Source organism: Centruroides vittatus, unplaced genomic scaffold, assembly GCF_030686945.1.
Source record: "Centruroides vittatus isolate TY-2023 unplaced genomic scaffold, ASM3068694v2 contig_3221, whole genome shotgun sequence".
Lineage (NCBI taxonomy): Eukaryota > Metazoa > Arthropoda > Arachnida > Scorpiones > Buthidae > Centruroides > Centruroides vittatus.
Window position 1 is genome coordinate 213,029 of NW_027122070.1, and position 25,415 is coordinate 238,443.

Sequence of the window (25,415 nt, forward strand, 5' to 3'; positions counted from 1 at the left end):
TAATCTAAATGATGTCACCTCATTTATATTATACTATAATTTTTAAACTTTTACAATATTTTTAAATGTTTAATGAAAATAAAAGCTTTTGCAAATTATACTTTTATATGACTATTTGAAACTAAAATATTAATATGTGAAACTCTCCCAAATTTTAACTATTTCTTAATATTAAAAGTTTTATTTTGATCTAATAAATATTTAATTTAAAACATTTTGAACATTAAATAAAATAATTGAAACAAGAATTTAATATTTTCATGCTCATAAAAACAGGTAAATAAATAAACTATAGTAATTTTAAACTATACTAATAAATAATAAACTATACTAATAAATAAACTAAACTAATTTTGAGAAAAATAAAATAAATAAGCTTTTATATTAAAATCAAACATTTCATTTGAAACTATATAAATTTTACATTAAAAGTATTTTATTTCTGTTGAAAGATTTTTAAAACAAATAAAACATTACAAGATTATATAAGATATATATATATATACAAGGATAACATTTTATTTATTTGCAACATGATGGTTAACTTAGACGACGTTTAAAAATTCAACGTCGTAAATGTTGAATTTTTAAAAATATAGACAATAATTTTATTTTATAGTTATTTTGTGTAATAATATTAAAAAGGCATATAAAACTGTCTATATGCCTATATATATATATCAGTATGCAGACAATTTTATTTAGACATATATGTATCAAATGAAAAATAACCGATCAGGACTATTTCAAATAAAATTAGTATATGTAATTCTTTTCAAATATCTTATATTAAAATATGAAACAAAAGCATTTTACGTCCTAAAATACAGTTTTAACTTATGAAATAACAAAGTCAGTTGAAGAAAGCATAAAATAATCGAATGCTTTAACGAGTATTTTCTATCGTTCTATCATAAAATACACTTTTTTCGTGATTGTTTTGGTTAAGGCATTTCACAAATAAATAGAATACTTTTAGAATACTGACGTATGATTTGATCGAAAGTGAGTCGAAAAACAGTTGCAAATACTAATAAATCAATAAATCTGACCACTAGAGACGTTGATCGTTTTGAAGAATTTGAAGAAATTTAGTCAATCGTAACATGATGTGCATTTCAAATAAACATGTGTATCATTAACTATTTCCTATTTTAAACTAATCAAAGAATCAAGTATAATTTTTAGTTTCCTGACATTCTGACAAAAGGAAAACTATGTCAAAATCACGTGTAACAAGAGATACAAAACTTTCCAAAAAGCATAAGATTATTATATATGATCTACTTTTACTATTATATTTCATCACATCACATTATAAAAAAACAGAAAAATTTATTTTTCTGGTTTTTTTATCTATAATAATAAAAATAGAAATTGGAAAAAAATTGTCAGTTTGTCAGCCATACACGATCTTTCCTTTCAACATTCAAATTTTTAAATTTCATTAAAACAAAAGAATGGTGTTAAATACAGTATATACAATTTTATTATATACATGAAATTTGATTAACATTTAGTAATTTATAATTTCATAAAAAGAAAAAGAATAAGTAAACGAGCAATTCTTTATTGTGATCGTCACAATTCCGGACTGCAATTTTTAATCATATTTTTAATTTATTTAACTTCAAATATATGCTCTCCACCTCAAATTAGTAGTGGCTTGCCCCTGCACATCATACTTTTCCTTTAAAAATAGAGTCATGCCAGTCATCTATTAACTGCTTTCAGGGGAAAAGTTTTCAATTGAAATAACGTGACTTTCGGTTTGCATCGGACGTTCTTATATAGTTAAACGGATTCTCATGCCTTAAGGTTTCCATATCTGGTCACGTCTTTCATCTACCTAACTCCGTTCTTGAGATTAAGGAAAGAGACAAACGGACGACATAGGTCTACAATTTTTTTCAAACTGCAACCGAATTACTTACATTTCGTATATTTAGTTTAAATCTATATAAAATATACAATACAATATTTTTATAATCAGTTACGAAAAAAGGAAAATAAATTTTACATATTATATATTTATTCACATTATATTAAACGAATATATTGTGAATGTGTTTGACTTATGTATACGTGGTACGATCCAAAAGTTCGGGGAATGCAGTAATCTACGACAACAAAAGCATGTATTTGAAGTTACAGCGTATGAAATGGATTCTACCAAACCACCTCTACGTGTTCAGGTTAATTTCACCCATGTCATGTGATTAAACCGCGAGCGCTGCTGTTTTTTTTCCGGAGATAGTTACCTTTGTCCTGCGATGTAATCAAAGTGGAGTTTCAAGAACAACCTCCAACATTAAATTTTGTCAGTGTTTAGGTAAAACATTTACGGAGATTTTAAAATTGCTAAGAAAGGTGTACGGTGATTCTACGGTGAAAGGTCACGGTGAAGTCGAAATGTTGGAGGTTGTTCTTGAAACTCCACTTTGATTACGTCGCAGGACAAAGGTAACTATCTCCGGAAAAAAACAGCAGCGCTCGCGGTTTAATCACATGACATGGGTAAAATTAACTTGAACACGTAGAGGTGGTTTGGTAGAATCCATTTCATACGCTGTAACTTCAAATACATGCTTTTATTGTCATAGATTACTGCATTCCCCGAACTTTTGGATCGTACCCCGTATTATGTTATGTTAAATTGTATGTATGTATAGTAAAATTATTCATAAATTTATATATACTGCACAGTACATGTAATGATTTGTAAATTCAAAGTCTATTCGATATACGTACATTATTATAATTTTCTAAATTCATATAGCTACAGTATTTTAAAAAAATCATAAACTTCATACTAAATAGTTTCTATATAAAATTCATTAAGTTAATTTGAAGAATATAGAAAAATCATATTTTTTGAATAAAATATATATACATATATAAATATAAAGATTTTTTGAAGTCAACAATATTACATACTGGCTAATGTAAATTTTAAAATTAAATCTTTACTCTTTACTTATTATATTTAAGATAGAATTTTGCGATACCAATTTTGTAAGATAGAACAGGGAGACTTAATTATTCATAAATCCTGAATAATGCAGTTGTAAAAACAAAAATATTTAATGAATATTTTGATATTGACATAATTTCCCGGCTGTTACATATAACAGTGGGAAAGTATGACGATCGGTCAAAAATGTCCTCCTACGAAGATTTTAAAATTTTTGGACTCAGAGAATCTTGAAACATCGAGAAATACAAACAATTCGAAGGTTTTTTCTGTTAATGTGTGGGGAAGCATGGTTTTGTTCATTCACTTTGAAGCTTAATAATTCCTGCGTGTTTTGTCGAAAAATTCTGAAATACTGTACTTGTGTACTAGAGCGATTGATACTATTAAATTTTCCTGGTTGAAGTTCAATAGGGTGGGGAGATAGAGTTGGTCATGTGTCGTATCATCAATGGGGTCGGGCTTAATGAAGATTTTACTCGTTATACTTATTTACAATTTATTTTATAAGAAATCATTCCTAGCTTTAAAATTAAGCTTTTTGCAATTTTATACTAATTAATATAATATTTTATTAAAAACTTTTTATATTTAACTAATGGTGCCACCAACACTTTTAAATTTTTTTGCTAGGAAAGTTATGCAACTCGTCGCTGGATTTTTCTTCTCGTGACGGAAAAAGTGCCATGATGATTTTAAGATAAGTATTTTATGTACAGAGTAAATTAAGGAAAAATTTATAATATAAAAAATCTTGAATAAAAAATTACTTTAGAAACTAAAATAGAACCGCGCTATAACGAAACAGAATGCGCCGCCATTATCGTCCGGAATAGAATTGTTTTCGTCTCAATCTATTATAAACACGAAACTAGTTAGAAAAACTTTTAATAAAATATTACTACTGTCAAAATATATGCAGAATACGGTAAACTTTTAAATCAAAAAGTACTATACGTTGATTAAATCTTCGAAGCGAAAGTGAGAAATAACGGTGATTATTCAAACTTCCGGTTTGCTGCAGTTTGAAGTTAGATTTGTATGATTGGCAGAATATACGTGGATCATGTGCTATAGAAAAACTTTGATCTGATTTGGCTATGTATGACGTTTTTCGATGCTTATTCTTTATATATATATTATTAAATAATTTACATTTAGACTGACAAAAAATAAAAAAAATTTGTTGATCTACAAAGTTTCCACAATCTATTATCTTCTATTAAATTTACACATGTAGAAATTAAATTTATATGTAAATTTCTTTTCATTTCTATTTGCATATTTTACATTTTTGCGTAAAATATTATTTTATATCTCTTTATGATGACTTAGAAAGAAATATTTAAAAAATCTGTTTTTTTTTTAATAAATTTAATCTCTTTTGAACATCCATATTAATATTTATTTTATGCTGTTGCATTTATATGACCTCTTTTAATGTTCTAAAGAATATATCAATATTATTTTATATTAAAAAAGAACTGCAAATTTTCAAACTGTTACTGATGTAGGTCTATGTAAAATCGAGTAACTAAAAATTTCAACATATCAAAATAGCTCCTTAATGCGAAACTTTTAATCAGAAAATAAGATGTTGGTTTCATTATATATAACCTATAAATATTATATTCTAAAATATTCTACTGTAAATTGTTTAAACATAAGTTTGTTTAATTAATATAAGCTAAAGTAATAACTTAGTTAAAGAACTATATTGGAATAAACGCAATCTTTTGAACTTATATTACGAAAAAATACTGATATATTAAATAATAATATTTATTAAGTAATTTTGTCATTTGTAAATATATATGAAAACTTTTTAAAATTATTTCATTACTCTAATTAATAAAAATATTCAACTTTTCTTCAAATATTAACTAAGTTATAAATACTGTATGTTCAAACTTTCTAATATTTTATGTAGTTTTCGTTCAAAAACTGATTACATTCCAGTTATTACATTTGCAAATAATATATTTAAAAGAGTGTTTTATAATCAAATATTGAAATTTTACAAATGAATCAATAAATAAATACATAATTTTAATTATCAGTATTTCATTTTCAGAATTCTTCATTTATTAGACTTTTAATTACTATTACATGTAATAAATTTAAACTTAACACATAGGTGAAATTTTACAAATATATTGCAAAATAGAAAATGCAAAGAAAACAGATTAAACTGGGACTTAATAGTTTGCTAGTTAAGTTATAGTTTAACTTGCCATAATAAGAAAAATAACTATTGAAATCTATTCGCGGATGTACAGTATTTAGTATCAACTTATTCAAATATAATTTCTTAATATTTAATATGTAAGACCAATTAATTTTGCTTAATGAAAAGTCCATAATAATGTTATGTCCATTTTATAAACTTCGTTGCTTTTCAGTAACTCCTTTCATTCTTCTGTGTACTGTACATATTTTGACAAAGTACGAATAAGATATTCGGGTTCATATATACTTAATTGTGATAAACATGATTTAAAATGATGTCATTTGAAAATGTCAAAAAAATCAAATATAATTTCGTTAACTTTATCAAAGAAATATTTTTATATTAAACTAGGTGTAAACTGTAACTCATTGTACTGGTTTTTTATAATTTTTTTGTGTACCAGATAAAGGTTAAATAGCGATTGTCCAAAAGTTTGAGAAGAATCAGACTTCTTGCAGAAAATTAAATGATACAGTTGGATACTTACTAGACATTCCCGTTCGATTGAACCATTTCGATATCAGAAGAATTCAAAATTAAAAAAATAAATAGTCATATTTTAGAACTACTAGATAACATAGTTTATTCCTCATAACTTGGAACGCAAAGGCGTCCGCGCAGAAAATTTAAGCACCATATGCCTACTTTAAAATAAAATTTTATTATTGTAAATTTACAACGCATTTAAATTACATTTTTATTTTTCTTAGCAGTGATTATGCCTTATCGAATTTTCTAAATATTTAGTTATTCAATCAATTTGTTTAAAGTTTCATACAAATTGATTAAATAAGGAATATTGTTTATATAAAGAGTTATTATATAAATTAAAGCATGAACGCAAAGATGGCGATTTAATCCCCAGCTGAGATTAGATACCTGTCACCCTATTCATATTTTAATTTATAAACAATATTTTATTATAAATATTATAAATTAACTTTAATTGTGTATTAAAGTTATATATATAATACATTATACATAGTATAAAGTCCCTAGTATAAAATATAATGACAAACTCAATATCTCAAGATATGTCTTTAATTATTAGGCAAAAGCTAAATGCATTAAAATCAAATTTTATTTCAAAGTATTATCCTTTTCCTAATTACTTTAATAAATTTTTACGATAATATATATTACAGGCTACTCATGTTTTAAGCAGTTTATGAGTACTCTTAATGAGATGCTAATTACTGTTTTTTTTAAATCAATTTTTGACCTTATGACCAATTTTGCTTTACACTACTTTAAAAATGATCAAATATTTAAGAGTGTTGAGAATGTTAGCTGACATAATCTCGTACTTTTACATATTTTAAATTAAAATAACTAATAATTGGTGTAAAATTATTAGAATGACATCGAAAGATGATTATTTAATCTTTTAAACGAGAATTTGAAATAATGAAATTCTTTAAGATAAATACATCTACGATATAACAAATAAAATTAAATTTAAACCACTGTCATAATTTCGCTGTAATTACGGCCTTTTGAAAATGAAAATAGTTTAAATAAATTTCGAAATCACATTTTTTGTAAATGCTTAATTATTATAACGAGCAATTATTTAATCATATTCTTAATTTATTCAATTTAAAATATGTTCTCCAACTCAAATTAGCCCCTGCCCCTATACATCACACTTTTCCTGGTAACAAAAGAGCCATGCCGGTCATCTATATAACTCTATTTAAGGGAATTTTTAAATTGATAACGTGTGACTTCCTGCCTAAAGTGAAAGTTCATATATAGTTAGTCGAGGCCTCCTACCCCTAAGCTTCTTTCCACATCTGGTTTGAAATTTCATCTATATAACATCGTTCTCGAGATTAAGGATACACAAACAGACGGACAACAGCGGGAATTTATAGGTCTGCCATTTCAAAATTGCAGCCAAATTTATTATCCGACTTTGTAATATTTAATAAAATAAATTAATTTACACAAAATATTATACAACACTGAAAAACAAAAAATTCTGTACCTGCTAGTAACAATGTTTTGTAAATTTGATTATACATTAAAAAATCTTTAAAGTTTACTGTCTTCTCTTATTTAACATTGACATTAGCATGTTCAACGTTACTATTTAATACTTAAAAAGTTTTTTAATATCCACAGAATTAACTTGATTTGTTGTTTATTTATTACCGGGAAACAAAATAAATTAAAATGCGCTAATTAAAAAGTTATACTAACTTAAATATATTTTTATTGAAAAAAACGAGTTTAAATTGATTATATTGTGCAATCTCTAAAGCTAAAAATTTAATGAAATTATTCCTTTTAGCAAAACAGTTAAATCAAGAGAAATGAATAATACATAAATAAATGATAATTACAAAATTACACTGGGATTATAGTTTTCCTAGCAAGCAATGAAATCAAACTGAATAATTAATAAAATTAATATTTGTTAACGTTAAATTCTACGTCTTACTACTTTATTTATATAAAGTCATATTTTATTCATATAGAGAAAAGCAATAAGTTAAGAACTAAAATCTAATATTAAAGTAAAGAAAATTGCTTTGAAAAAGAAACCATTAATATATGTCTGTACAATCTAATTTTAAGAAATGCAAATAAATGATATTTTGATGTAGTACGAACGACATTTCATTCGGTTTACATGAAAAATGAGCGTTTGAACAATTTATATATACTAATGATTCTCTTTAACAATGACAATTCCTAATTCTAATTGGACTTCGATTCTTTGTTTTACTCAAATAATAGATTTGCAGTAAGATCAATAGATCTTCATCGCAAGTCTACTACTAAACTATTATGTTTATTAAAATAGCTCAGATAAATTTATACATTTTAGTTTAAATTTTATTTTCATGTTTTGGCATATTTGAACTTTTTAACAGAAAATTTATACATTTATAATATAAAAATAAGAAAAGCAAAACATCAGAATATAGCTAACAATTAAAATCGAATTGGTTAAAAAGAAATCGCGATAAAAATTCTGTCTTTATAAGGAGTTTGACAATACTTCATAAATAATGATATGAATGAGCACGAAATTGCATTAAAATAACAATTTTATGGGTAACATTGTTAATGAAAAGCCATTTGTGAAATTTAAGTAATTTTATAGATAAATGATTTTAATATTGCTGAGTAATTTGCAAATTTTTGAATATTTTATTATTTCAACTATCTAATCGTATTGAAATAATTTTAATATCATATACAGTTTTAATTCTGATGTTTATCCAGTATTTATATGTTATTTTAAATTTTATGACAAAATGATTTTGGCTTTATAATAAACATATAAACTATAAAACGTTTTTTGTTTTTTATGTGAATATTATATATTATATTCAAATTCTTTCATAAATATTCCGAAATAATTTGAAAATGTTTGCAATTTTCATAAAATAGTTTTTTCTTTCGTAATATGTTTATAAATATAAACTAATTCAAGCAATTTTTTATTATATAAAAATTTAAAATTGTTTAAATCTGTTTAATTTTGTTTCATATCTTTTTAATTTTTTCAAGACAAAAAAAAAAGAATATTAAAAAATATTGTTAAATCTATTCAAGAAAACTATACAGAATAATAATTAATTTCCATAATAAATTATTCCCAGTATATTTAATTGAACAATAATATTTGAAAGAAATACAAAACATTCTGAAGATATATTACTAATAAAATATTTTTTTGAGAATTTCAGAAAATTAATTGTAAGTAATCTCTTGTAATATATATATATATATATATATATATATATATATATATGTGTGTGTGTGTGTGTGTGTGTGTGTGTGTGTATAAATCTTGCGCGTCCTCAGAGTGATCAAACGGACTACTTGTCTCCTTGATATCAAGTAAAAAATTCCACAAATTATAATTGTAAAAGTGATTAACATATGTAACCTTACGACCCTCGACCATAGGACCCTCGACCATAAGACGTATTGATGCAATACCGTATTCTTTAATTTACTTGTGAAAAACTCCCAAAACTTAAATAATTAAATAAAAATTAATTGGCGTAATTATTTGCCAACCAATAAAATTATATATATTATATTATATATAAATTTATATTATCATCAGTGTCTAAAGAATAAAAATCTGTTTAAAAATGATGTAAAATATTATGAATGGAGATTAACTTCCAAGTTTTTAGTGATATCACAATATTTCCTCAAACATCTGAATAACTTTAAAGATACTATAATATTAATTTATTTAGAATATATTTTAAATAGTTTATTTGAACAATTTATGTGAAACGACAAAATTTTATAATGAAAATTCGAAAATTTATTACTAAATTAATTTCGTTAATTTATAAAATTAAGTTTAAAAATAATAAAACTGTTTAAAAAGTTATTAATCAAAATACTTATAGTACCTGCGGCACAAATGATAAAGTCTTTTAAAAATATAGCCTACGTAATTTTAAATAAGAAATAATTCGGCAATATTAGTATTTGATCATTATTACATCATACTAGTTTTAATTATTTTTCCGACTCTGTTATATAAGAGAGGAAAGGTATGGCGATCGGTCAAAAAACGATCATTCAAGATTTTTTATCTTTGCAATAATTCAGAAATCTTTAAATGTAAAGATTTCACTCAAACATAATTCATATTAATTTAAGTATATAATAATATAAATTATTAATTACAATAGTTTATTACACGTTTAAATTATTTTAAAATTTATTATAAAAATCTGAATATTAAAAAAACCTAAATTTTATTCCGAATTTAAAACAATAAATACATTTTGAGCAAAAATATCGAGAAATATCGTCGTTCATATATCACTATCCTAACTTGTATCCATATTTTTCTATCGACATTATTTAATTTTCCTACTCCAATTTCCTAATTTAATTCAAATAATAAATACTGAATTTTTGTACTTTTCACGACATACGATATGTTTCTAATTAAAAAAATAAAAGTTTTGTCCATGCAATGTTTTTGACATTTTTAAGAATTGTTAGATTCGGCATGCATCCTCAATCAAGACACTCTGAATTCATTTTTAAAATTTTAAATTGAAGAACAATAGCTAAATTATTTTATTAATTTTGTTTTTTCCCGATATTAATCATTTAACTCAATTTACCAAATTTTAAATTATTTTTTTATCATCCGATACTGAAATTACTTTTAAAAAGTTTTCTCTGTATTAATTTTGTTTTAAGTTTACGTCAGATATCAAATTTAACAGGCTAACTTATAAAATAAAACTATTAGAAAAAAATTTCGATTAACACAAATTAACATATCCTTGTTTTAAAAACTTGATTATTTTAATTAAATAATCCATTTTTATTAAGTTGATACTTTAGTAATTTATTATAATTACTAAAATATCAATTTAAAAGATTGAATCTTGTATAAAATCAAATGTTTAAGATCAAATGTGTACGTACATATCACAATCGAGAGACTTATTGTAAAATTGATTATTTCAGTTGAAAACATTCTTTAAATCCATTATAAAATCTATTAAACAAAAATTTTAGTACAGATCAATATTTGAAATCATTAAAAATTGTTACTGATCTGTTACAATTATAATTCATATATTAATAATAAAATAATTTCCTATAGCAGGTTTCATTTATAATCAATTTTTCTGAAAATAAATTTATTTTTTAATCTTATCACTCTACCAGTATTTTTAATATCAAGAAGTATTTCTTGTTTATAGTAGTTTATATTAAATAATTTATATATGTGTCCTCTAGGAATTCAGTTCTAACTTATATAATAATAGTAGTATAAATCCTAAATAATAAAATGCAATCGATATTGCCAATGATTTGTAATAAATTTCATTATTATATATCAATAGGATGCCTTTAAAGCTATATTAAACATTTCTTTTAGTGTAGATGAAACAAAATGTCCACTCCAGTGTGTCATTTTTATATAATCGAATAAAAACCAATATATAATTAACGATTTCTTGAACAGAAAATTTTTCTTTATTTATTTCCCATTTACTTCCAACTTATTCGAATTTAAAAAGCAAATAAAGATTACCTTTGTATTATTTTGATCATCAAATAAATTTTCTAAATTATCTTTTATTTCCCGAATTTTTGAATGATTATTTAAACTTTGTAATCTTTATGATAAATAAGACATGTACTGTACAAACAGAAAATTTTTATCTATTTACATTGTATTATAACCATTACGTTCAATTTAAAATACAAAGTATCCGAAAATTATCTGTACAACTTTTGCCTGTTATAATAGATAATCAACAAGTGTTAAAATTTCCGTATTGTGTCATTTTACAGAGAAAATTAAGTTTTTCTGTAAACAGTTTTTTGTGATTGGACTATTCTTCGATGAATCCACAGTGATCTCCAATACCTATCTGGACTTCTTGCAAAACTTTGCCTATCCACAACTGAAAGAATTGGATTCACGTATTATTTTTTAGCAAGATCGCACACTGCCGCATTGGCCTTCAGCGTCTGCGATGTGGATTCTACCTTATTATTTAGCCTTGATGTAGAAATTCTGTAGCGTACAGTACATGACAGCATTCGGAGAAGCGGATGAATGTCTAGCGAATCACTAATAATGCACATATCTAATGTTTATAATATTGTTACTTTAATAAAAGAAATTTTGGAAAATACAGATTCTAAAAGTTGTTTTTTAATAATCCTAATTTTAATTAACTTCATTAAAAGTTAAAGTTGAAGTTGTACAGATAATTTTCGAACACCCTGTAATCATAAATTTTTCGAAAACAAACCTAACTTGTGCACTGAAAATAGTTTAAAAATAATTCAATTGTCAGCAAAGATACGACATCAAAATAATGTTGTTTCCACCAAGTAATTATATTTTAGCTTTTTGTTGATACGAGGTATCAGCATATATGACCAGCGATAATTTCACCAATCAAGTCAACTTCATCCGCGATGGAAGAGACTAGTATAAATAAAGAATAAGGAGTCCAAAATTAATTCAATTCGTTTTTATATTGATAAACTGTTTAATTCAAAATGATTAGTTCAATTCTTTTTTGTAATATTAGAAATATAGTTCTTCTTATACAATATTTTTGATGACTTAATTATTTATTTTTCAATTTTTAAATAAGAAATAGAATATTATTTTTTTATTATTTTTAAGAGACAATATTCCTTGTTTTTAGAGGTCTTGCTGTACTCTCTCACATTTAAATAAAATTAAGTCTTATTGAACTTTCTCATAAAAATAAAATTAATTTAATAAATATAAAAATAAAACGAACAATTATTTTATTGTAACATCGTCACAATGCTGGGCTACAATTTTTTGTAATATTTTTAATTTATTTAATTTAAAATATATGTTCTCCGTCTCAATTTAGTAGTGTCTTGCTCCTGTACATCATGCTTTTTCTGATAATAACAGAGTCATTACTGTCATCTATGCAACTCCGTTCAGGAGAAAAATTTTGAATTGAAATAATGTGACTTCTGCTGCAAACTAGAAGTTCATATATAGTTAATCTGGACCTCCTGCCTCTAATATTTCCATTTCTGGTCTTAAAATACATCTGCTTAACGTCGTTAAGAGATTAAGGAAGAACAGATAGAAAAACAAACTGACGGATGACAGTGGGAATTTTATAGGTCTATAGTTTTTTTCAAATTGCAGATCATAAAGGAATTCCGATGTGGCTATAGGATAATGTTTGGATTATTGAATTCTTCCAAGACTATCATAAGCAGCCAGACCAGGACCCTTCCTAAATACCATTATTTTGGTTTAGAGATATTTACATCTAATGAGTAGTCTGCGGAAAATATTTGTAATAATCGTATTTTCGTTTAAGAGTTACACTGAAAGTCTGTTAAAATGACATAACTTTTGCTTAAACCAATACTTGTGATATCAAATTCGTTGAAGAGATTCGCAAATTTATATATATATATATACTGTATAAGTAATGTAGAACTAAAATGCATTGCCTTGAAGAACATCTTTTTTAACTTTGAATCAATTAGGCCACGATTTGTTTAAATCTACTGAAGCTTTAAAATAAAAATCATTTATTAGCACAAAACTTAAATTTATGCTTAAGGCACATAGAATTTTCCAGAGTTTATTATGTTTTATATTATCGAATGCCAAGAAATCTATAAACATCGCATAACGTAATCTATAATACTGTATAAGTTTTGAGCATTTCTTCAGTAATTTTAAAATTTATTCATGTACGTAGAAGTAATATTTCACCTAAGCAGCTAAAACAGTTTCGAAATCCTACTTGACATATTTATAAAATTTTGATTACACGTCCATTTCCTCAGTCTCGACTTAAGAATAGAAGTGAAAAGTTTAGTAATATTATATATTAATAATAATAATAATAATTCTGTAATCAATTACAGAAGAATCAAATTACGTATTTGTATCACGTAATGGGAAGAAAAAGATTACGATTGGGCTGAAAAATAAGTAAAGATGCCTTCTCTATCACCATCTGTTCAGGCTAACCAAGGAATTATCAGAACAAAAATTTATTATATTGCTATCACTTGGAATTTGTTCTAATTGCCTAAAACTAAAAACGAGCGCCTGTTCATCAATTCTATTATTGAAATCTCCATCAATAATCAATCATTCATTGTAATGTAGATTATTCATTGATTTGTAACAGTGATTCTATAAAGTATTTAATATATATATTTCAATTTGAATAATTTTAACTCCATAAGTACTGTATTTAAATAGGAAAAAAGTGTTATCTTCGATACGAATGCTGTAATAACACAGCATTCGTATTGAAGATAACACTGTTTTCCCTATATTGAAAGAGCATTTCGGAGGAGGATCGACTTCTTTATCGTCCTTAATTGCAAAATTATTAACTAGTATTAATTTACTCTTTATATAATTGTAAACTTCATTTCCATTAATATGCCAGTTTCTGTCATGCAAAAGCAATGACAAAATATGCCTTAAACATTATAAAATAATATTTTCTATTGAACGTCATTGACAATTAAATTCCCATAATCTGACTGATCTTTTTTACTCTGCAAAACATTTTTTCTGAACATCCGAATTTTTTTTTTTCTGCAATTTTATTCTTATAAACAAGAAACGCAATACTTTCAGTTGTTTTTTTGTGCATTTGAATTAGTTAGTATTTGCGCAATACTTTGTGAATCTGACTTAGTTCTTTAAAATGTCTTTATATCATTAACACCTTAAACAGGTATCACTTATTCTAAAAGAGAACAAATTTCCAATAGTTTTTCAGTCGTGATATCTACAGTAAATAGTTTATTTCCATGTATAAAATAATCATGCTTTCTTATCCTTTGTTTTTAGATGCCTAATTACAGAAGCAAGTTTACGTCGTCTATACTGAGATCTTCGACAAAAATCTGCAAGGAAAAGGGTTTTAAAATATTTATTTCGAATTAGTATAGATTTATTTTTCCATAATTACTTTAATATTAAATTCCTAGTATTTTTATTGTTCAATATTAATTTAATTATAATTCTATCGAGGTCACAATTCGATTTCTGTGTTTAAGATATCTATAACTGCGTCTTAAAAAAATCTACTAACTCGGACAGATAATCTGTCGAAAAAAAACGCAAATTCCAATATGATTACTGTATATTGAAGGAATTTTATTATTTAAAATTTACAATCTAATTCGAAATCCTATTTGTTTCTGCTAGCACGTATTTTTTTTTTTTTTTTTTTTTTTTTTTCTTGTAGCTTATCAACACCAGCTTAAAAATTTTTAAACTCAGTTTGTAACGTTTTATTGTCATCTTTTAAAAATTAAATTTTACCTTTTATCATTTTTAACTGTATATTAATTTCAAAGGAATCTCCAAACAACTTATATAGGGACTTTAATGAATATTGTCCATCGTCCTGATTACTCAGAAGGTCAAAAATATTATATAGATTTGACGATTTCAATTTACAATTTGAGTCATCCTGAAATTGAAGCAAACAACGGTCTTGTTCCGGAAGTAAATTTAAATCAAAACGAGCAAATATTTATTGTGACATCGTCACAATTCAGGGCTGCAACTTTTAATCATATTTTTAATTAATTCAATTTAAAATATATGCTCTCCACCTCAAACGAGTAGTCTTGCCCCTGTATATCATACTTTTCCTGTCAGAATGAAGTCATGCCGGTCATCTATCTAACTTCTTTTAGGAGAAAATTTTCGAATTAAAATAACGTGACTATTGATTCAAACAGAAGTTCCTGTATACTTAATCGAGCCTTCTGCTCCTAAGCTTTCTTCTATCTAACTCTGTTCTATAGGAAAGACATACGGATGGACGATAGTGGAAATTTATAAGTATACAATTTTTTTAAATTGCAACCCAATTATCTGTTCCATAAGGTCCCCAGCAAGTTTTCCGAGTTTTCTCTTTCCCCCTGTTTTGCATGTTCTAATATTCCGATTCCGTTTGAAAATGAGTTCGTTGCAAGATTTTGTTCAATCCCAGCGCAAATTTTGTTCCCAGGATTTTGTTCAATCCCAGCGCAAATTGGCAAAATTCTGATCGAAGTAATGATAGAAACCCGCTTTTACGAATCACACAGAAAAAAGAGAAAGTGCCGTTTCCCTATATGCTATAAGTTACGGTATAGGGCATCTGTCAGGTAAACAAAAAACAAAATAATAATAATAAGCGCCAGTAGCTCCAAGAACCGAACGCGTTCCCAATTCGTACTGAAACCAATATATTAATATGATAATACTTTTAGAATCTTAAAAGCATATAAAAAGAATAGCAAAAATTCATAATTAAACTGTTTACATAATCTGACAGCGAGATCAGACAATCACTAAAATTCATCAAGACTCGTTCAAATGTATTGACAAAAGTTACTTTACACGTATAGTAACAATTATTCAATTTAAATGGTGTAAGCAGCAACTGAAAAACGTGTGATTAAAAAAAATAGAGAGTTTAATTAAATAACAATTCGATTTATGATTTTTCATACAGAATGTGAATTTGTTTCTATATATATTATACACCTGTATACATATATATTCTATTCTATTAAACACTTATTTGCGTTTTACCTTGTATTTGTTCATTAGTTTATAAGTACATTTTGAATCAAACTTCCAATTTCAATAAATAGAAAGCAACAAAATTTTTCTTCATATCAAAGATTTCCTTGTCAAAATATTAAATTATACATAGAAAGAAAGATTAGAAACAGAAAAAAATTCCATTAGTTTATCTTCATGTATAATTTGGTGCCACCTGTGTAAATTTAAAGTGATCAAAAATATTTATCTATTGACAGTTATCATGGATAAAACTTGTATATTTTAAAAAATAATTTCAAATTGTGTTAAAATTTGTTACAAGAATTTAGAAAACTTTAAAAATTGAATTAAATTCTGCATTAAGTTTCTTAATAAAACTTTATTACAAGTGTTTCGTTCTTTCTTCTTAAATATTTTCATTAAAGTTAGAGATTCCGAATTATATTAAATTTTAAAAGGCTATCCAAAAATATTGAGTAAATCCTGGTGAGATACCTAGTCGGGAGAGACGCGTAGAGATTGTTTATTCAAATAATACTCAGTAGAACAAATCACTAGTCAGTTTAATGGTGACTAATCTGACTATGCTTAACGTTCTTATGATTCATTATTTTTCGAATGGTTGCCAATTTTTCGTTAAAAATAAGTTTGTTTTTCATCGCTATATAAACTTTTTTGCGACATTCACATTTATACGAAAGTTTCCGAAATTCGAATTTATTTATGAGATTTATGTGAAAGTATTATGTGAAAGTATAGATTGTTTTATGTGAAAACCAACTAAATCGTATAGATTTAGTTGGTTGCATTTAGTCGAAGCCAAAGGCTCTCCTTAATAATTTTGCTCTAAAATATAGAAATAGGCTCTCTCCAATAGTTTGGGTGAGATGCCTATTGAATTTAAGGGAGAAATGCATATTTTTCTGAAATATTTTATTATGAACTTAATTAAATTTATTAATTTTAAATGCCTACTGAACACAAAAGAAGGGAAAATGATCCGAACAGGACTTAGTTCTTCCAGCTTAAGCAGTACATAGTAATTTAGAGGATTAGTTGCCTATCAAGCAAAGAATTTAACATTCCATATCGCATTCTTCGCAGAAGACTTGAAGATAGTAATTTAGCAAAGAGATCAAATTCAATGTTAGGAACCCAAAATGAAAAAATGACATATAATTGTCACAAAATCAAGACTAGTAAAGCCGATTGGATTCGATGCGCAATGTGAAAAAAACAGATTCATGAAGCATGTATTAATACAATGTACGGTACGTTACAAAGTATAATGAATGTGGAAAGTACACAAAGCGCAAAACGTTGATGAAATTAAATATTAAATAAAATAGATATCTCACCTTTAAGCATTAGGCAACTGTCCAAAACAGACAAGTATCATTTTGTTGCTTGAGTTTTTATTTAATTTTGTTCACTATTGTTAAAAGATAACACTTGGCTTGTATATGTTATATATTTACTTCTTCTGGAACCCACAGTTAAGCGACTTATATGCTTTGATAAAACTATAGGCGTCTCACCTGATTTTATCCTATATATAATATACAGTATAATTTTACGGAGAATTTTTATGATAAAATTTTTGCTAAGGTTTCAAGAAATTTCTGCAAATACTAACATTTTAATATGATATCATATTAAAACATCAGAACTGTGTTTGACTTTAGTCAATTTTTAATTTAATTCATATTTAGATCGATTAATTGCCCTCAATCTTGATAATTTTGTTAAATGAACCAAACTGAATGCTGAGTCAGTGAAAATAGACGATCGCAGATCAGTCTAGAATTCAAGTCATTCAACGGAATAAAACTCATTATTATATGACCATATAAACAGTTAAATAAGAGCAAAATTAAACGTGCAAAAGCACAGCATGTAATTAAGTATAGAGTATTTTTTATTTTTTGTATATCAAACTATTTTGTTATATCATCGGTATTGCAATAACTTACTTCCACTCATTTAAGGGCCACCCTAATCTGTTGATTTTATGATATTTAGCGGATTTCTCTATTTTATTTATACTAGTGAGACTATGTTCAAAACTGCATATCGTGTTATATTATAGAACAGGGTGAACATTTTTAAACAGCAGGCCAAATAAAATGTCGAAGATACACGCGAGCCAGTCTTTTTTTAGTTTTCCGTGATTTATAGAATTATTTTTTAGATTAACAAAACGGCATATAATGAAAACATTGTCTTAACAGTTTGATGGTATTTACTGTAATATGTATACAAACTTGTATATATAATTAATTTTATTAATAACGAAACAAAATACAAATTCAAGATATTCCGTTTAGTATATATAAAATGAAAACGCTAATGTACCATAATATCCATATTCACGGAGTGAAGGTGGCTCGCAAGTTGTAGGTTTCTCACTCCTGTTATAGAACGAAGTGCTAGCTGATTAATGCTTGAAAATGCTCTAAAATTAAATTTTTTTAGAAAAACTTCTTTTCAGTAAAATAGTAAAATTTTATTGAGTTTAATGAACGAAAAATTTAATCAAAAGAATGTTGAGAGGAAAAAAAACCTAGAACTATTACTTTCGATTGTGTTAAAAATGGAAAATATTTAAACAAAGGTCATATTTTTAGTTACATATTACTATAATGATTCATTACTTTGAAAATTATATAACAAATAGCTTACGTAAATAACTAAAAAACGTCAATAGTTAAATCTCGCTAGGTCATACAAGTAATTTTTCAGCGTGTTGTTAGAATATGACTGTATAATTACATAAAAACTAGAAAGACAATAACAATTCTTTATATCCTGCTTTATTATACTGTATTTCATGACCATACTATTAAAAAAATTATAACAACTCGATAATATTCATTTAGTACGTCATTCTCTTTAATAAATTATTTTATTTTATATAGTTTAATATTCCTAGTTCAGTGACAAAAATTTATAAAATATTTTACTTTTAAAATAAACATTAAAAAGTTACAAATTATTTTTTTAAGTTACATTAAATTTTTAACTAATCTTAACACAAATTTGATGTTTACTTTAATCATAAACTCATAACAATAAATTCAGTTAAAGCATACAGAATTATACCAAAAAGAATTTAATATAAAATTTTCAGTTTTAAAATCTGGAAAAGATAATTTAATTCAATTGTATTCAAAATTAAAAATAAATTGTTTAAATTATACTTTATGTAGGATAAATTTGTTTAAGTCATAATAATATTAATAAATATAAATCAACAAAATCTAAGCGAACAAAGTTGAAAAGTCATTTAGAAGCGCAAAAATTTTGAAAATAAACCTTGAAACATTATGTTTGGAAACGTATGAGTTTTATAGAGTATTAATTGTTTTAAAAAAACGTAAATAATTCCACAAAAATATTTTAAAGAAAATTTCACCTGAATATATTCGTTAAAATATCAAACGGTTTCTTTTTAGTTGAATGCTCAGTATTTCTTATAGATACACTTTCTTGATTAGTTTGATGCATTATCAGCCTAGAAAGAAAAAAAATTGACATTCGTTTTATAAATCTTTTCTTACTTAATTATAATTGAAAATGTTTACAGTAATTTATCTTTCTATTTAAAGATTTCCAGTTGGTTGAGCAACTAAACCGCCAAATAGATAAATGACAAAAGGAAATTATAGAATGGCAAGTGACAATAAAATCAATTCATGTTTTACCAATATCGACTATGATATATGTTACAATGTCGATAAACTTACAATTTTATAAGCATCATTTCATTCGTATCCGGTTCCAGATATTTAAACTTTTTTAGAGACGATTAAATGAAAAATAAAAGTTTAATCATTTTAAATTGAATTTCATTTCATCCAGTTTCATTTTTTAACGTTTACATAACAAACCAAGACAATGAAAAGAATGTAAACTTAATTTTTTAAAACATGGACACAGTACACACACACAGACACACATATAAGGCTATATGTACTGTACGTGTGTGTGTGTGTGTGTGTGTGTTTAATATTTGACAGATTTATTTATAACATTTATAAACAATATTCATTATTTCATATTTTTTCCAACTTCCTCATATACGGATGAAACACTTTAAAACTATTAATAATTAATTGATACTTATAAATCGAATAAACTAAATTTAATTGCAGCACTTAAACTACTGTATAAACAGACATTATTTGGCTGCTATATTTTAGGTTTAAAATCGTAATCTTTTAACTTTTAATTGGAAAATTTACTTTACCTTAAAAATTTTTTCTGTGAAAAAGTTTATTTGATAAAACTTGTATTTAAATTTAATAGGGTAAATGTTTAAAACAAAATAACAATGTTATTTAAAAGAAAATCTATAGAATAATTAAGATTTACAATTAGTACTTTATAAGATGTCTTCTGTATAAATTATTTAAGTAATCTTTATTATAAATATAAAATTATTTTTATTTATTAATACTGAAAAATAAGATTAGTATTGTTATTATTGTTATTTCACTACAAAAATGGCATGAGAAATTAGATGAATTTATTTACTGTACGGGATGCCAGGTGTACTTCAAATCCTCTCTATTCAGGAATAGCATTTTAATGAAAGTTTTGCCAAACAGCAGCGGAAAATTATTAAGTTACTCATTTTTGAATATTAATTATAATCTAATAAACTCTACCTTGAAATATGCTTTTTAGAATCAATTTTACATCACAAACAAACAGCTTAAACAGCAGTTTTTTATATTAACAATAGCGTACTTTTTCTTACTATTTCAATATATAGTCTATACTAAATGCAATCGTATTAGATTTTAAAACATATAGGCCTATATACTGTATTATATTATAATATTAATAGTAAAAAATTCGTAAAATAAGGTAATTTTAATTGACTTTGATATTCTGGCATGATCAAAATTATAATTTAAAAAAATTTTTTTAAAACAATTTTATTTTACATAAAGTAAAAAAATATATATATTAAACATTAAAATAATTTTAATTTTCCTTTTCAATTATTTATAAAACACTTAAAAATACAAGAACAATTATATTAAATATTTAAATTGTTTAACATGAATGAAGGGCGAATTTTTCGTAAGGAAATTATTAATAACAAAACATTAGTTTGTTTGATAAAAGGCTTAGCTTTAAGGATGAAATTTGTAGAAAGAAATCAAACTGACATCCGATTATTTACCTGGTATTATATTCGGCGAGTTCCTATTGAATTTATATTCCAACATGGAAGTGGTTCGAGGAACACCGTCATTTCTAAAAGGCGAGAGATAACCAAACGATGCTCTTCGTTCAGATGCTAGACGATCGTCTGCCTAAAACAGCAATCAGCGCCTTCTACCGACGATAAATGCTGATGACGTCACTTATCAAAGTGAATTTTTTATACTTTTAAAAATTCAATAATAATAAAAAACTAAAAAATATTTTAAAACGTTCATCTAATTGGAGTTATATTATTTCGGAAAAAACACACATATACATATAGTTTTTTATTATTATTATTTCAATTCTAATAATTTCCAATTTAATTTTAAATTTTCCAATTCGATAGATATAAAAGTTTTATAATCATTTAAAAATTTTTGAATAATTTTTTGAAATTATTTCCTATAAAAATTTGATTTGATTTCAATTTTCTTTTAAGGAAAATTATAATTGATATTATTGAAATTTTCGTAGGAATTTCTAATTATTTTTAATTAATCTAATTGTGTTATTATTTCTAGATTATTGTTTTTATGTAGTATGTTAATTATCAATTAAAAATTGATACGAAACCTGATAATTTAAAATTTTTAAATTTAAGCAAAAATAAGCTTTTAAAACAAGAAAAATTATCAATTTTCTTTGTTTCGTTTATTAATTAAGAGATATTTTTCAAGTAGGTTTTTAATGTCCGTTTTTATATTATCTTCTTTTTCTTTAAATGCGTTGTTTTATGATATTTTTAATGTTGATGTAATTATTGTATCTTAATTATTTATTATCGTCATTTCAAATCATGTAATATTAATTTATTTAATTGCCTTACACATATCAATTTTTTTTCATTCAAATGGACTTATATACTTCAATTAATAATATATTTTATTTTATTTCTTTAGTTAAGAGACATTAAATCAATCTTAAATTAATGTATAGTTATACAGATATTAAATGTATGATATGTATAAAAGTTAGTTCTAAAAAATTATGATATGAGCAATAATTTTTTTCATAAACATTGGTTATTTCATTATTTGTTAATAGTTATTTTTACATTTTATAATTAAAAATTATTTATATATTTATGTGATTAATTCATTCTATTAGATATAAATTTATTATTGTTATTATTATTATTACAAGGGAATTATACGTTTAGAAGCTATTGTTGTTTTATCTACAGAATATTTCACTAAAATAAATTTATATGTGATTGTGTATAGAAATAAATTTGTGTTTGTTTATAAAAACATTTAAAATTATTTCAGAAAAATTAAAAATATTTTTATAAACAATTTTTAATTTACTTTTTATATTTAATTTTTTTTACTTTTCTTATTTTCTTATTAATTAATAATAAATTAAATTTTTGTTAATATTTTCATTTCAGAATTTTAGTTTGGTTTTAAATTGATTGGTTTATTTTTTCTAAAGCTTTTTCTTTTTTTCAAATTATTTTATTTAAAAGCAAATGGAAAATTATTTATTTGCCCTTTGAATTGTTAATTTTATCATTTCTATAACGTTATTTTCTCTAAATATATTCTTTCGGATTTCGACTGTCCTTTTTTCATTATTTAAACTTAATTTAAAAAGTTTATTTTAATCTAAAAAATAATTTCTTTTAATAAAAATGTTTTCATTTAATTATTTCTTTATAAACTTTTAATTTACAAATCTATTAAATTAAAAAATATTATGAAATATAATTTTTAAAATATTCTACGTTGCGGTATGCCAATGTACTCAACAAATCTAAGAAAAGAAAAAAATTATTTTTGGAATTTACTTTTTTTCTCTGTACATTATTATAATACATATATTTTTCCCCCTTGGTTCAATGACACTATAATTAAAATTTTGTAAGAAATTTCGGAAATTTTACAGTAGTTTCCTGAAATATAATGGTTAGACCAATAGAACTTCCATAAATTATTATATGGTTTCCTTAGAAACAACTATTTCCAACTTGTCTTTTTATAAGAATTCGTGCGTTTATATTTAAAAAAAATAACATTAATAAGTTTTAATGCTCTTTGCTTAATCATTTTCACTATGTATAAATATATTCGTTTTATTAAAAATTTTTATATAGTAAAGTAGCTTTTATTAACTATGCTTTATAATTGTTGTTTAAAATGTTGTCAAAACATTTAACATTAATTTATTTATTGATTTACTTGGAGATATACAAACTGTTATAAAACTTTCTAATAGATAGTTAATAAACTTGTTAAAATCACACTAAATGAACGGTTAAATTGTTCATGTTTATTGTTGTAAAATAAAATACAGTACTTCATTACTCCATTTTTTTCAGTTTTGCAGTGTGCAATCTGAGTTTGATCTGACATCTATTTTAATGTTATCGATTCTCGAGTTGACAGTTTAAACAGTTCAAACAGAAGCAGAGTTCGGTATTATCACTTTTGTCGAATAAGTCTTTCTCTATATAATGTAGCTATTGACCGTACCTGAAATATCTAACGATTACTAGTTCTTTAATTTAAAAAAAAAAAATATTTAAAAAATTATACTAATTTAAATTAAAATACTTTTAAACGCGGCATTTATCATTAAAAAAGGAAAAAAGGATGTTTAAAATTTTAAAAATTTTTTCTATTTATTTATTTTCTGTAATGTAACTAAGCTAATTTCTCATCACTAGGTTCTCTATATTAACTTTATAGTGAATCAAAGAATAATTTAATATAATTAGTTAAATATTTAATTTTATAATAAATAATTTCCCATAATAGAGTTTAATTATGTCAATAAAGTTTATTGTGATTATATTTACTATTTACAATAAAATTAAAAAATTTTATTATTTATAAAATATGAAAAGAAATTATTATATTTTAAATTAATATAATGAAAACTGTTTGAATTGAAACTCCAAATAATATTTTTATTTCTTTTTATAACGAACCTTTGCTATTTACTCAATACTAACAAAACATAAAAAAATTAAGGTAGAAAAATATTAGCAAAGACCTTTTGTTTCATTCATTCGTAATAATTGTAATCAAACAAAAAAAATTATGATAAAAGTTTAATTTCATGAAAACAATTTAATTAACGAATTAGTTAATTATATGATTATCGTATAACGTATTAATAACGTTGAAAAGTATGATATAAATGGATTTACGTGCTTAGCTCGATTATAAGCATTTTTAATTATATTTTAAATTTATTATTTCATTTATCAATACTTTTAAGTAAAATTTTCGAGCATTTATTTCTTTATAACATGTCTATGGATAATTTGTTTTTATAGAGTTAAATTATTCAATTGTTAATCTTAAATTTATTATGAACCAATATATTTTTATTTAAAAATTATTTATATACATAATTTAAAAAGTATTATTAACAACATACAATATGACTTTTATTAATCGATTATTTCACTTTTTTATTGCTAACTTTGTATTGTTTACTTCATATATAGTTCTACAGTTGTTATTAATAGATTAATAGTAAATGAAATAAGAGCTGACAGCATGTTATGTAGGCGAGAAGCAAAAAAAAAAAAAAAACATTTAAATCACATACTAGACCAATTATGTAAAGTTTTTATGTACTTTTTCTCGTCTGATTTCTCAGTATCATCCAAACGTGATATATAGCAATTGTTGACTAAACTAAATACTAGTGAGATTAAATTGAAAATTTTTCTTTTATAATAAGATATTTGGATTGAAAGATACTTTGACCTTTACTTCAAAAAGCTGATAATCTTAAAAACTGATAAAAATTATTTTAAAAAATAATACAGTAGAAAATATTTTATATAGGGTTTAGGGTTTATAACTTGTTTTATAAAATATTTCGATTTAGTTTGTATTTGTATTAAAAAATGATTTATTGAATGTAGATATTATACTCAAAATCTGCTAACGAAAAGGCAATCAATT

General features: G+C 24.2%; 1 protein-coding gene across 2 annotated transcripts in view; it reads right to left on the reverse strand.

Moving 5' to 3' along the window:
- Positions 1–21,604, reverse strand: part of LOC136973579 (uncharacterized) — a 127,537-nt gene extending 105,933 nt beyond the window's left edge. For both annotated transcript variants that reach the window (XM_067268307.1, XM_067268308.1), the window contains exons 1-2: positions 21,467–21,604; positions 19,688–19,786 (exon numbers count right to left, since the gene is read on the reverse strand). In XM_067268307.1, the coding sequence (XP_067124408.1) occupies positions 19,688–19,779 (92 nt within the window). In that variant the 5' untranslated portion in view covers positions 19,780–19,786; positions 21,467–21,604. The remainder of the gene's footprint in view (positions 1–19,687; positions 19,787–21,466) is intronic.
- Between the last annotated feature and the right edge of the window lie 3,811 nt (positions 21,605–25,415).